Here is a 15,407-nt window from a genome sequence, read left to right as displayed (position 1 = left end):
CTGAAATTTTAAAGAATATTTTTTTCGGACAAATCTGGTTCCTTTTTGTCAAATCTTCGCGCAAGGAACGCTGTCATAAGAAATTTTGTGTTCGATAGCTCGCGTGACCTTTTTCTTTCGCACGTCAATTCGGATGTATTGGGTTCGATTTTTCGGCCGATATCGAAGCGAACTTAAGCCTCAAGCGACGTTTATATCAGCGTTGTTACGTCGAGAAACGCCCGAGGGAAACCGTAATACGCAATGTTTAGCGTCAGAAAAAGAATTACGAGTGAGAAGAAAAAAATGTTAACATGAAAAATCCGAGTGAGAATTTTTTCTCTCAAAGTATTCAAATTTCCACGACACAAAACAAATAATACTTTTTGTGAATTTTCCTAAGGTGCGGAAAAAATGATGCAAAGTGTTCTTTAAAGGAGACATATCGAACAACAATTCCTTTGATCATTTATTGAGAACCGCTTATATATGAGAACCGGATTAATGCGGAAATTTATACGTATCAGTAGAATCTAGGGATTTACGGTAAATGATTACGTTAACGCGTCGCTATAAAAGGCGGGGGTGTAACAACTCACAATTGTAGCCTCGGGGAAACTGGAGCGAACCATTATTACTTTCGCCATTATCGCCCGCGGCTTCGTCAGGTTGTTCGGTTAGGTCACACGTTGAAACGCAGCATATAATATTGTCGAGAAATGTAAAATATCGTACTTAAACGTAAAATTGTGTCAGTGCAATATAATAACCCAAAGGAGAACAGAAATGTCAAAATAATGTCAAAATATGGTGATTTTTTGTTCGTCAAAATAATATCAAATTGCAAAAAATTTTGATGTTATCTTGATGTTTATAATAATAAAAAATTATTTTATATTAAAAATAATTGAGATTGAAATTTAAGACATAACCCAATATTTTATATACATTAAATTTAATATTTATTATATATATATATATATATAAATATTTAATTAATTATTTATTTATAATAAATCATTAATTATAATAATAATTAAAATATTTACATATATAAAAAAGAGATTAAAAAATATTAATATATTTAAAATTTATTAAAATTAAATATATTAATTATTAAAAATAATAGATTATTAAATATTTATTAATATCTAAATATATATATATATATATATATATACATATTTAAATTTTAATCAATATATTATTAAATAATTTATTAATTTAATAAATTGTTTAATAATATATTGATTAAAAAATAAATAATATAGATAAATTCTTCCTGCTACTTTTTTGTTTCCTATATTTTATCTCACATTAGAGTTAATGGCCTTTTATCTTTGAACCTTTTTTCATTTTATTGTACGATGACAGCGTGACATGCATATAGTTTCTCCGTGTTCTCCATTTAAATTTGACAGTGCGTAATCGCTCCGCAATTTCAATTAGAATCCCGCTCGCCCAAGTTTCTCTTTCGCGATCCTTGTCGATTTGTCGTTGCGTATGTCGCATAACGACGTTACGCATAATCCATAATAATAATCGTCGAGCGAGTTACCTCGAGAATGAGATTCGACGACACCTTTAACGGAGGCTGAAAGTAAATTCCGTTCGCGTACCGATAAATCGCCGATCAACAAACGGATTGTTAGCGATTTAAACGCGTGCAGAGAAGCACGTGTCGAAATTTGCTCTGGTCCACCTACAATGGATTAATCGTGTCAAGGACTTCCATCGCGCCTATAATAACGCTCTTTCAACCTCGCTTAATACTCCTTTAACCCGGCGAGGAATTCTGTTCGATATCTCGAGAGAAAATCAACGCAGTTGCCCGTCAATTTCGCTATTTCTAAATAATGAATGTGAAGAAATTCAATTATTATAATAAAATTTTATTGAATATAAAAATATAACACTTGTCTATTTTACGTCTTTGATTATTTCGAAAAAAGTAGATGTTAATATATTAATAAAATTAATAATTTAATAATTGCAATTAATAAAGAATGTTTACTGATTATAATAATAATAATTTTGCTATAAATAAATATTATTTTCGAAAAAATGGCATTAATAATTATTTTATTAAAAAATAAAAATTAATTTTCTCTCAAAATTTTTTAATAAAATTTTTAAAATAAAAACCGCGAGATCGCGGTTTAATGTCACGCAAAATATAACAATCATAAAATATTTAAATGACTTTTTCTTTATCGATTGCTGGTACTACATATTGCTGCTGAATCTCTCCAGCAACGAAACGTTTCACATTAATAGAGAGCGCTTCGATGTAGTTGTCGATTTATGAAGAATAAACATTTTAGAATTTTGATTTGAATTAATTTAGATAATATTTTTAATAAATAGAATTTTTGTTAGACAATATTTTTCACAAACATTGAGCAAGTAAAAGAAAATTGTTTAAACAAATTCTATAAATTGACTCTCTCGCAAAACTTGAATAAATGAAAATTGCAAAATATGTACAATAAAGACGTCTTCACTTATTCATACGCAATGTACGATAAACAGGCAATTTTATCACTAATAAAGATCAATATTTACATTTGATGAAATTATTTCAGATATTGCAAAGCATGTGATATACTTTATCTTATCTGTCATTGAATCTTATCTATATGCACTCTCGAGATTTCCTGTCAATTACAAATTTTTAATTATAACTGCAATGATGAAAATAAAATGTTGTATACTGTTTACCGTAGATCCTTTTACGAGCTGGTAAGTATTCTTTAAAGCAAATAAAAATAAAGATAAAATATAAGTGATATGTTTTTCCAAGAGATAACATAGTCTGCGCAAGCACATACTGATTCATTGTGATTCAAAACGGAGTAAACAGCAACTTGTGCGCAGGCGCAGAAATGAAGCGACACCGACGTGAACTATTCTTCTCTCAGTTTCCTTGTAGTGGCCGGTTCGAGAAGAGCTGCCACAAGGGTCAACGAGGGCGAACCACTTCGCATCACGCGCTTGCGCCCTTCGAGTCACGGGAGAGATTAACAGACAGCAGGATCCCTAAATTCTCAACATGTCATACTGCACGCGTGTTCTTCGTGCACAGGTAAAGACAAAAATTGCGTGACACAAAGGAATTTGCGCGCTTCGGGCTCTCTTCCTCGTTCCCTCCACTTGTCATCAGGAGGTCAATACTATTTGACCCCTGACGATTGACGCGGCCTTCGCGCAGTGTCAGCCAGACCGACTCGAGACTCTCCAGAATTGGTGACGCGAATGATTGACGTTTTCCGGAGCTAACGAGATAATATTTTTCCGCTCGAGGAGTCTCTCGCTGCTCCGATTTTTCGGAGCACATGTTTAACTAACTGGAAAATTTCTCGGCCATTGGAGGAGTATGAGGCGCATATGTTGGCGGTTGTTCGGCGAGTAAATGTCGCAAAATTCGTGAATTCGAACGAATCCAAGAATGAGGAATAAGGCGGGTCGAAGTGTCGTAGAGACATTACGTAATCGTGCCAAACTGAGTTTATGTATATATTGCTCGCTTTTCGAGGACATTAGATTCAATACGTATATATTGTGTGGCGCAGGTGTGTGAAAGAGGCGCGAGATTTAAAGTTGAATCGAAATAATTGGGGAGAGGGTTGTGAAAAAATGACAAATTTTTTTTATTAAATTAATTAAATAAAATATTAGGAAGAAAATTGATTGTATTGCTTATCAACACTCTTGTAAAATATCGCGGTGTAATTATTATTGTGCATAGTCAAGGGTTATCATTATTTATTTACAATTGATGTATTTCTTACGTGGCTTATCTATGAAATTAATATCTCAAGTGCAACAAATGTCACGCATGTCCGGTCTAATTACGTAATTGGAGTCAGAAATAAACAGAGCATTGCGCAGCATATATGACAAAAATTTTGGCTGGCACGTGATACGATTTGTTTCTGACTATTATATATGTATACATATATATATATATATATATATACACCTGTCAGACGCGTATGAAAAAATCAGCATGATGTAACATCTACTTAACAAAATGATTTGTTTACTTTGCAGAAATTGTCCGCTTTAGCGGCGGACATTCAGCAACGATGCTTCAGCGCAAGTCCTTTGAGCTTCGCCGCAGCAAAAGTAGCAATGTCCAAATTCGATTCGACTAGTTATCTGCCCTATGACAAGCTAGAAGAAAATCTCCAAGTGGTCAAAAAGAGGTAAGAAGAGAGAAAACAGGAGATCGCTTTTGTATCGCGATTTATTTCAATTTTCTCACTCTTTTCAGATTGAATCGGCCACTGACTTTATCCGAGAAGGTTCTCTACTCCCATCTCGATGAACCTGCCAAGCAGGATATCGTTCGCGGTACCAGCTATCTCCGATTGCGACCGGATCGCGTCGCTATGCAGGACGCGACCGCGCAAATGGCAATGTTACAATTTATCAGTTCCGGTAAGATCACTTATCATGTTAGATTATCAACGTCATCGCGATTTATTAGATAACTAATTATTTTTCTCGTTCTCAGGCCTACCAAAGGTCGCGGTGCCTTCCACCATCCACTGCGATCACTTGATCGAGGCACAAATCGGTGGGGATCAGGATCTTAAGCGTGCCAAGGACATCAACAAAGAGGTCTACAATTTCTTAAAGACAGCTGGTGCTAAATACGGCGTGGGCTTCTGGAATCCCGGTTCTGGCATCATCCATCAAATCATTCTCGAGAACTACGCCTTCCCAGGCCTGCTGATGATCGGTACCGATTCGCACACGCCGAATGGTGGCGGTCTAGGTTGCCTGTGCATCGGTGTCGGAGGTGCAGACGCCGTCGATGTTATGGCAAATATCCCCTGGGAGCTCAAGTGCCCCAAGGTGATCGGTGTGAAGCTCACGGGTGAGCTCAAGGGTTGGACCAGCCCCAAGGACATCATCCTGAAGGTGGCCGGTATTCTGACCGTCAAGGGTGGTACCGGTGCAATCGTAGAATACTTCGGTCCGGGTGTCGACAGCATCAGCTGCACCGGGATGGCCACTATTTGCAACATGGGTGCCGAGATCGGCGCCACAACCTCGCTCTTCCCGTACAATTATAGGATGCAGGATTACCTGAAGGCGACCGGACGCTCAGATATCGCCGGAGCCGCCGATCAACACAAGAGTCTGTTGACGGCGGACCCCAACGCCAAGTACGATCAGATCATCGAATTGGATCTGTCTACCTTGGAACCGCACGTAAACGGACCCTTTACACCCGACTTGGCTCATCCGATCTCGAAACTGGGTAATTAAAGATCGAAAAGCTCTTGAGAAAAAAATCTGCTTCGTTTATCTCCATTGCTGATGAGGATAGTTATGAATTGTTTATATGACAGGCGAAGCGGCAAAGCAGAACGGCTGGCCAAACGAAATCAAGGTCGGCCTGATCGGTTCCTGCACCAATAGCTCCTACGAGGACATGGGTCGATGCGCAAACATCGCCAAGCAGGCTCTGAAGCATGGTTTGAAAGCAAAAGCAGCGTTCAACGTCACACCCGGATCCGAACAAATTCGAGCGACAATCGAGCGCGATGGAATTGTAAGTATTCATCTTTGCAAATATCAGGCATTTTACAAGACTGAATATTATTTTATTACAACACAGTCGTGTGCCTTTCTTGAATATTCAACTCAAGATTTTTTTATAACAAATCATCTATCAATACATGATTTATTCAGAGTATCAAGAAACTATGTTCTATTATATTGCATTAATTTATTCCAGGCTGAAACTCTTCGTGAATTCGGCGGCACGGTACTGGCTAATGCTTGCGGACCTTGCATCGGCCAATGGGATCGTCAGGATATCAAGAAGGGTGATAAAAACACAATTGTCACATCGTACAACCGAAACTTTACCGGTCGAAACGACGCTAATCCGGCGACACACGCTTTCGTGACCAGTCCTGAGCTTGTCGTCGCTCTTTCCATTGCTGGTCGACTCGATTTCAATCCTGTCAGCGACAGATTGAAGGGCAAAGATGGAAAAGAGTTCCTTCTCGACAATCCGTATGGTTAGTCGATAACAACAATTTGTGTATGTTGCATAATTAACAGCAGAAATAAAGAAAATGTATATATATATATGTTTATTATTAATGAATATATTTATGTGCTTGCAGGTGATGAGTTGCCTAGTCGCGGTTTCGATCCCGGTGTAGACACTTATGATGCACCGCCGTCAGACGGTAGTAAAGTGAAGGTCGACGTGGATGCAAAGAGCCAAAGATTACAGTTGCTGGAACCCTTCGACAAATGGGACGGCAAGGACTTGGAGGATCTGACGATCCTAATTAAGGTCAAAGGCAAATGTACAACGGATCACATTTCCGCGGCCGGTCCGTGGCTCAAATATCGTGGTCATCTCGACAATATTTCCAACAACATGTTTCTCGGGTAAGCTACTTGAACGTCTGAAGCAAGTATATGATGAAAAAAATGGCCAAAATTCGCTGCCGTTGTTCTGTTTTATCGACTTTAAGTTAGGTTAAATTCACTTTTTATTGAATATACAGATTGAAAAATTCTCCACAAGCTTTTAATCTTCTTTTTATTACTTTTGTATTATTCTTTCATGTCATCTATATTGAGAGCGTCATATTTTGTGCACAAATAAACTGCAGAACTTTTGTATTGAATAAGTATTGTTATGAGCTGATGCAAGAGGCCGATAAAAACTGTAATTTTTTAACTTATTGTTTTTTTATACAAAATTACAGCGCTCCTCGTTTATTATCATCAGTACTTTAATCGTGGAGAAGGATTTTTCAATTCGTATAGTCAATAAAAAGAAAAGAAAAGCCCTTGAACTCAAAGTCGGTAAAACAGTCATGGTCAGGATCTCCTTAAAGCTGTACAGCTTTTATTAATTAATTAATTGGTCGTTTCTTCTTTTTTTAGCGCCGTCAATTCTGAAAACGGCGAGATGAACAAGATCAGGAACCAATTGACAAACGAATGGGGCGCCGTGCCGGACGTCGCGCGCGATTACAAAAAGAAGGGAGTGAGATGGGTCGCCGTAGGCGATGAAAATTACGGTGAAGGTTCCTCCAGGGAGCACGCAGCTCTAGAACCGCGTCATCTTGGCGGTCGCGCGATCATCGTCAAGAGCTTCGCTCGTATCCACGAGACGAATCTGAAGAAACAAGGTCTTCTGCCGTTGACCTTCTCCAACCCTGCCGATTACGATAAAATCCAGCCCAACGACAAGATCAGTCTTCTTGGACTGAAGGACCTGGCAGCCGGCAAGGTTCGTGAAAGGATCTAAGATCGCTTTCTCTTTAATGTATTCCGTCTAAGACTCCCACGTCTCTCTCGAACGTTTCCTAATTTATTAATTAATTATTTATTCATCCTTGCAGCCGGTGCAAGCGCAAATCAAACACAAGGATGGCAAGGTGGACACCATCTCCTTGAATCACACGCTGAACGAGCAACAGATCACCTGGTTCAAAGCCGGCTCCGCCTTGAATCGCATGAAGGAAATTTCGAGCGGACGATAAATGGAGTATCCGACTCGCGGAAAATTAGCCGATTGTTATATAACGCGCAACGCATTTGTGTGATAAATGGAGAGAACGTGCCGTCGCAGAATGAGGCAAGGTCGATCGAGGCGCATAATGTCGTTACTATTAATTTTGTTTCCCGGATAAGCGAATTATATATGTATATGCCATAGTGCCTAGCAGCCATATATATGAAAAAAACACTTGGAGGATTTTAATTTTTTAAAATCTTAGTCTTAGATATATTTTTTAGATAACGTGTTTTTAAGAAAAATCGATTTTTCTTCATCATTGATTTTTCTTCTCTTCCTCCCTTGGCGCTTCTACTTGACAATACTTATGTGCGACGTGAAGAAGAGATTAAGATACTTATTATTCTCTGCGATACGCCGAAATAATTGCGATCGTATTGACGGATCGCGTTCGTCTCTGAATCGCAGGTCGTGGCGTTGTTACATGTACATATTATTCATCAACCAAGGACGATTACCAAGAAGACACTTGGTAAACGTCATTTTCTAGTTGTTGACCGATTTAGGAAGAAAAATGTATTGTCCCGCCGCAAGCGAGAACAAATAAATTATTAGCCAAGGAGTCGCGCATTATTAATTCCCTTATTTTAAGAGTCTCTTCCCAAGAAATACAAATGAAAAAAAAAAAAAAACAACGTAAACATTTAAGAAAGAATAAAATAAAGTAAAATTAATTTAATTCTTAGAATATTCTCTTTTTCGGTAAATTGTTATTCTGATAAAAATTTGATTTAGACAACATAATTTTAAATTAATTTAGGACAAAAAAAAACAGGGAAAAATCCCCAAGAAATGCTTACAACAACATATGTATGTGTCGACCAGGTGTGCTTCCATGGCAACAGCGTAAGGTACGATGACACAAACAGAGAGTTAAGGGATTGTTTGCGTCCGCTCTTCAAGTCAAGTGTCACAGTTTATTCTACTATCAAAAAAGCTGAAAAAGAAAGCACAGTTGACAAGTTCGACAAGTACTATGTCAGTGGAGGGACAATTTTTTTTGTCCATTACCGGATCCATTGAGCATGCGGAATTCTATGAGGCCGATAACGTTTATTGCAAGTACAGTTTTCATTTCGGCCCGGAATGGAATGTAGTCACGGTAAGCTTTCACAATAATCAAATCAAGTCAAAGAAAGCAATAAAATTACATTAGAATTGTCACAAAAGGAATCTTCTCGGCAATCTAGGCCACTTTACTGCCGTATTGGATTATGTTGGAAAAGAAAAAAACTTTATATAATCTGTTTTCTGTGCGTACGTGTTTTTTTTTTTTTTTTTTTTTTATATTAATGAATACTGAAAGAGAGAGAATTGAATTAATTTGGAACATTCCGTCAGTTGTTACATTAAATTATTGCTTATAATTTCTCTACCTTTCGCTAACAATAAACCATTGTAAATCATGTGGATACAAAATGCAAGAGTTGTATGACTGTATATAGTTTCATAGCGAGATTCAATTATAATCAATATTTGAAATCTCTAAATTATGCACGATTTAATCCAAATTTGCAGAGAAATTTGTCATGTTTATTAGCATGCATGTCTCTTTTTAATAATTGATTATTTTACATGATTTATAGCTCCGGGAAATTAAATTACTTAAATAATACGATTAACTGTGTGTCGAGAGATTGACCATTAATTCCAGTAATATATTTAAATATGTACAAAAGTGACATATATTGTATCGTCTTTTTGAAAAACAAGGGAAATTTAATTATATATTGTTTTTATAATATTTTTGTTGGGCACTATCTCAAAGTATGCTTTGCGATAAAAATACTACTGAGAAACTTTATACTTTGTTTCGTGATAACAAATTTAATACGATGTCCGGGAATAAAAAAAATAAGACCTTAATTTTTCCCCCTATTCTTATGCATAAGCAAAGAATACCTGTTTCCAAGAAACAGATATGGATGTAATTTTTAGTTTTCTCACTTCTGACATAATAAAAGAAAGTTAGAAAGGTAGAAAGTTATGAGTAAAAGCATTAAAAATTATGTCATATTTTTCCTTTGCCTGCAATAAACTTACATGGAAAGCATAATAAGCTGTGTAAAGTTGAAATGCTTTTCAATTAAGATAAAAATTTACTTTTATATAGTTTTAAAAACTTATACAGGTTTAAAAGAACTTTTAATTGCTATGACACGATACATATTCTAAGTGCGAAATAATTATAATTTATATCTAATTACTATAGAAATTATAATTATTTAGCGTTTAGAATATATCGAATAAAGTGAGATAAACCTCGTTTTGCATAGATACATATTTGCAAACCCCTATGCATTATAAATTTTCATTTATATTTTTTATTTACTGAGGCACACTCAATCACTTACTTTCGTGTTAATAAAAATAAGCGACGGCTAAAATCTTTTAAAAATTACTCAGTATTATCTTGACAATATTTGTATCAGCCGGGGCTGACTATGCAAAATTAATTAATTTGCCTTAATTAATTTTTTATAAAAGTTATTCCGCATATAAAAATAAAATAAGAGACTTTATAAAATAATATAAAGCGAAAAAGAAAACAAAGTTTCCTGTCGGCTTCTTTGGAATAAAATGCATTCACGGTAATAAGATCGCAAAAATGCCTTCATTCATAAAGCTAAAAGTAAAAAAATAATACGCTCGTAAAGAATTTGCTTTTTGCTCGAGTCATTATAATCGCTTAAGATGCAACAATTTGTGTATTGACAATTTGAATTATTCTTTTATTCGTTGCAGGGAATCGAAGAGGGTTTGACGCAAATGTGCAAATGCAGTAACGATCCGAGGAACCTCGTCGTTTGGAATTTTCCCCTGGATATTACGTTCAAAAGTACAAATCCGCACGGATGTAAGAGCAAACTTAAATTATTTTAGTTTGAATTTTACACGAGCCTATAATAATAATTAAATTTTTTAAAAATTACAAATTATTTTTGTCGCGTGCACAAGCGTAAAAAAATAAATGTATAAAAAAATGCGCGTTCTAGATTATTTCCAATTACAAGTAATGCATTTTTGCCGCAGGGCCACAACTTATTATGTTGATCTACGGATTGGATTGGTTCGGTCGTGACGTCATTAGAGGATACGGAGTATGTCATTTACCTTTGAAAACGGGACATCACGAGAAAAGGTATTATTCGAAGACGGAAGAGAGAAAGAAAATGTTATTTTGAAAACATATTGAGAAAATATATGCCGTAGAAATATATCTGTATGCTCGAGTCTCAGGTTCTTAACGATGGAAAATGTTGATTTTACATTTTGTAATCCAGACGTATTACAACACCGAGAAAAGGTCGAATACATATATGTATATATATATATACAATATATATATATATATATATATATATATAAAATTATATAATATTATTATATACATATATATACATATATATATATATGTATATATATATATATATATATATATATATGTGTATAATATGTATATATATATGTATATATGTATCCGTAGATAATATATATATATTACATTATTCATTGATTTATGGAATATCTCTAGCTCTCGCGTTATGTTAACCTTTGAAGAAACTCTTTCTCTCAAATCCGGCCATCGATCAGTGCGCGAAAATAAATATCAAATTTTCAGTGGCCCGGAAACGTGAGTTTTTCTCTCTTCGGGAGAACGCGCGTTTATAAATGACATTATTATTCATGAAGCCGGCAGCATTATAGCTGCCAACGAAACAAGAAGAAAAAACCAATGTTTTTCTCTTACGAATGTACACACGCGTGATTTAATCTCTTTTTACGTCGAACTGCGTTGCAACTTACAATACTTTTTTCTCGCGCTCTTTTTTACCCATCGCGTTTAAGGTAAACGTTCATTTGTTCGTGCGTTCGCATGGCATCGCACGTATCGCTCATATATATCGGAGGGAAATATGTATTTTCTATTATTCTGCGTTATTCCATTCGCTAGTTCTCGTCGCGCGCGCCGGAAAATCCGATCACCGGATTTTGCGGAAAAACAATTTTTCCGACGATTATATATACGACGCGTTCCCACGATAAATCATCTGTACATATAAAAGAAAAAAAAATAATAAGAAATACAATAGGCAGAAAAAAGGCGGGAGAGTAAATCCACATGCGTGTATTGTTGTTTTAATTAAGCGATTAATCTTTTGTATTATTTGTAAAAACGGATCTTTCCGACGATCAAACTTGAAATTTTAGGGATTTTATGCCAGGAAATCGTATGCTTAAAGTTAAATTCTCCGAATATAAAAAAAATCGGACATAGTGTTCAATCAGGTATTGGAAAAATTCGACAAATGGAGAGAAAAAGAGAAAAAGTTCGACATACCTGATAAAGAAGAATGCGATACGTGTCGACGTACGTGATAGTGAAAATTTATTTATTTTTTTTTTTTTGCAAATAACACTTTTTCAGTCTGTTAAGTCCGTATCGAAGCAGGATATTCGATCATAATTCCGCGTATACAATATCCTGCATAAGTCTGGAAACACCTTACATTCTACAGTTAAACAATCGTATGACAGCGATCTGTGTAGATTTTTTGTATCAATAAATCGCAAAATATTTAAATGACATTTTTATTTATGACAGATCGCTGCCATGCGATTCCAAACTTGTAAAGGATACTTATAAAATAAATAACAAATGTTCATTTGTAAGACTGTTTTTTGTTATCATGATTAATAATAATATTTTAAATAATATATTGATAAAAAAACACTCGATTAAGTTTATATTAATAAAAATCTTTTCTCAATGGTAAAAGTCGACCAAACTGGCAATCATTTATTATAGATAATTAGTTAAAATACAACGTTTCGGCTGTCATTGCAGCTCTTTTCACAAGTAAATCTATAAAAAGTTACATAAAAATAATTATAATTTTAATACATTTCATCGCAACAATTAATTATAAATTCATATATGAAAATATGTTACATACCAAAAGTAAATGCAAAATAAATTAATACAGTAAATCAAATTCACTGCATACCTCAGACAATGTATTTTAACTAATTATCTATAATAAATGATTGCTAATTTGGTCGACTTTTACCATTGAGGAAAAATTTTTATTAATTATTACTGGCGAACCTTAAGGATTATTATAAGTTTATATTCTTGCATGTTATCTATAATTAAAGAATTTCTTTAGAGAATTTTTCTCTTAAATTTTAAATTATTTCTCTTTTATTTTCTCTTAAATTAAATTAAGAATCTGTCCTTTTGACAGATCTGTGCAGATTTTTTGTATAAATAAATCATCAAATAAACGTAAAATATTTAAATGATATTTTTATTTATAACAGATCGCTGTCAAGCAATTCTTTAACTGTGAAATGCAAGGTGTTTCCAAACTTATGGAGGATATTGTATAAGTCCGCGTAGCATCATCCCTTGTGAGATGCCGAAAGTATTTTCACGAGCATGTTTTATTTACTAAAATCTCGATAATCACGCAGGGTTTCCGTCTACGTACCGGAGTCCTCGTCCACGTTGCAACGTTTCATGGAGTGGTTAACCGGCAGGAGACCGGAATTAATTGATCCCGCCATCCTAGCATCCGGAGGCGGCAGAGAACATAAGGAGATGCACCGAGACGTTTCTCATTAGCGCATCCATACATATTGACGTTAATGTAATTAACGGAGAAACGAAGGGAAAAATCAGATGATATATATTCGCTAGATTATCAAATTAAGCCGTCTTACAGGCTTTCTCAACCAAAGGGATAATCCCACTTTGTTAGACCCCAGGAAAACATTTCTTACATTTAATTATATATAAATAATTGTATAATTATGTATGTCCATTTCTATACATAATTATATAAATTTTAAGGGTCCGTATATAATTATGTCAAATTATATATGAAACATATATATTTATATATATGAAGAAATACTTATTTATTGTAAATATATATAAATTTATATAATTATGTATAAAAAAGCATTATCTAATTATGTATGGACATATTTCATATATAATTTTATATTGTTACATATATAAACAATTTTTCCCGAGATGCAAAATGATGATATACTTTTGGGGAAAAATTGATTACTTGTTTAAATAAAAAAAAATTCTTATAAACCTCCCTCATCTCGATAATATCAAAATTGATAATATTTCTTTATTGTTTTTTTTTTGCACAAGTTTCTCTCGCTATACTGTTAATTTTTTTCCCCTCAAGTTCTGTGTTTCGCAATATTGCAGTCACACGCATGAGAGTCGAGGGAGTCGTTACCTTAACGTTCAACGTCGTTTTGAAGGATTTGTTCAAGTTGGGTTACGACAACGGCGAGAAATGGAAGAAATGATAACAGGATCGTTAAACTTCCTCGGCTCGAAAGAGGATTACTCTGCCGTGCGGGATCATCTTATCAAAGAGGTACAATACACCCTGCGCTCTCATAAATAATATCCCGATGAGTAATCGAGGTGTGATTTTTCGAGGTATAATTTTGCGCCCTTTTTGCCAGATGTCGACGGTGAAATAAGAGATACAGCTCCATTTTCGGCGATAATAAACACCTTAAGGAGAGAAAAAGATCGAGAAAAGGGAGAAATGCGGAAGAGAGGATGGATTAACCCTTTACGAGGGATTTATTAAATTTGACGTGGTTCTAAGTCAGATGATTCCGGAAGGAGGCATTTGTTCTCTCTTGGGAAGTAAAAGAATGAAGCATTTGCCCTCCTTCTGAATAAACACTGGAATTTATTTGTGCATTTAATATAAAAAATAAAAATAAAAAAATTGGATCATGTCTCCTCCAAAAAAAATCCTGCGGACGCCCATAAGTATGCGATTGCGATAAAGCATCAGTAAAAAAATTAAGCATTTGCTCTTCTTCTGAAAAAACACTGGAATTTATTTGTGCATTTAATATAAAAAATAAAAATAAAAAAATTGGATCATGCTTCCTCCGGGAAAAAATCCTGCGGACGCCCATAAGTATGCGATTGCGATAAAGCATCAGTAAAAAAATTAAGCATTTGCCTCTTCTTCTGAAAAAACACTGGAATTTATTTGTGCATTTAATATAAAAATAAAATAAAAAATTGGATCATGCGTCCTCCGGGAAAAAAATCCTGCGGAACGCCCATAAGTATGCGATTGCGATAAAGCATCAGTAAAAGAATTAAGCATTTGCCTCTTCTTCTGAAAAAACACTGGAATTTATTTGTGCATTTAATATAAAAAATAAAAATAAAAAATTGGATCATGTCTCCTCCAAAAAAAATCCTGCGGACGCCCATAAGTATGCGATTGCGATAAAGCATCAGTAAAAAAATTAAGCATTTGCCCTTCTTCTGAAAAAACACTGGAATTTATTTGTGCATTTAATATAAAAAATAAAAATAAAAAAATTGGATCATGCTTCCTCCGGGAAAAAAATCCTGCGGACGCCTATAAGTGCAACTGTAAGAAGTGTAACGGGAAAAAATAGATAACAATATCGGTCCGTTTGGTTTCCGCGAGAGAATTAAAAACGTCGAAATATATAGGTATATCCTTTGACGGTCGGAAAAGCTGTCGGTAGCAGCTTCGATTTTTCGCGCGATTACAGCTGACCGAAGCAGCCGCTTTACATATCGCTGAATATTACGTTCGGGATATTTCATCTCGAACCGGGATGCGGTGAGTGCATTACACTTTACACTGTAAACGCGGGGAAGCCCAGGTGGCGATCCAAGAATTATACGGAGGCTATCTACATATCCACTCGTGCGTGTTACGGCGTAAATATGTATGTTGTAAATATAAAGTGGATCATGTACAAATATACCATCCATAGACGGACATGTGTCCGTCTCTGCAATCAATCTTGCAAATTGAAATAC

General features: G+C 35.0%; 2 protein-coding genes across 2 annotated transcripts; both read left to right on the top strand.

The window, feature by feature from the left end:
* Nucleotides 1-2,891: 2,891 nt before the first annotated feature.
* Nucleotides 2,892-8,105, top strand: LOC114938987 (aconitate hydratase, mitochondrial). The gene is made up of 9 exons (XM_029313198.2): nt 2,892-3,064; nt 4,033-4,187; nt 4,256-4,422; nt 4,499-5,251; nt 5,343-5,545; nt 5,732-6,020; nt 6,129-6,402; nt 6,907-7,255; nt 7,368-8,105. Exons 1-9 carry the CDS (start codon nt 3,032-3,034, stop codon nt 7,506-7,508), a joined length of 2,364 nt encoding a protein of 787 aa, XP_029169031.2. The 5' UTR covers nt 2,892-3,031; the 3' UTR covers nt 7,509-8,105.
* A 141-nt stretch (nt 8,106-8,246) lies between these two features.
* On the top strand, nt 8,247-14,490 carry LOC114939080 (B9 domain-containing protein 1). The gene is made up of 6 exons (XM_029313314.2): nt 8,247-8,645; nt 10,289-10,400; nt 10,577-10,685; nt 13,022-13,140; nt 13,779-13,953; nt 14,045-14,490. The coding sequence occupies exons 1-5, from the start codon at nt 8,520-8,522 to the stop codon at nt 13,880-13,882; spliced, it is 570 nt and encodes a 189-aa protein (XP_029169147.2). The 5' UTR covers nt 8,247-8,519; the 3' UTR covers nt 13,883-13,953; nt 14,045-14,490.
* The last annotated feature ends 917 nt before the right edge of the window (nt 14,491-15,407 follow it).

Source organism: Nylanderia fulva, unplaced genomic scaffold, assembly GCF_048542155.1.
Source record: "Nylanderia fulva isolate GAGA-0341 unplaced genomic scaffold, ASM4854215v1 Scaffold15, whole genome shotgun sequence".
NCBI classification, from domain to species: Eukaryota; Metazoa; Arthropoda; class Insecta; order Hymenoptera; family Formicidae; genus Nylanderia; species Nylanderia fulva.
This window is presented reverse-complemented; position numbering and strand designations above follow the sequence as displayed.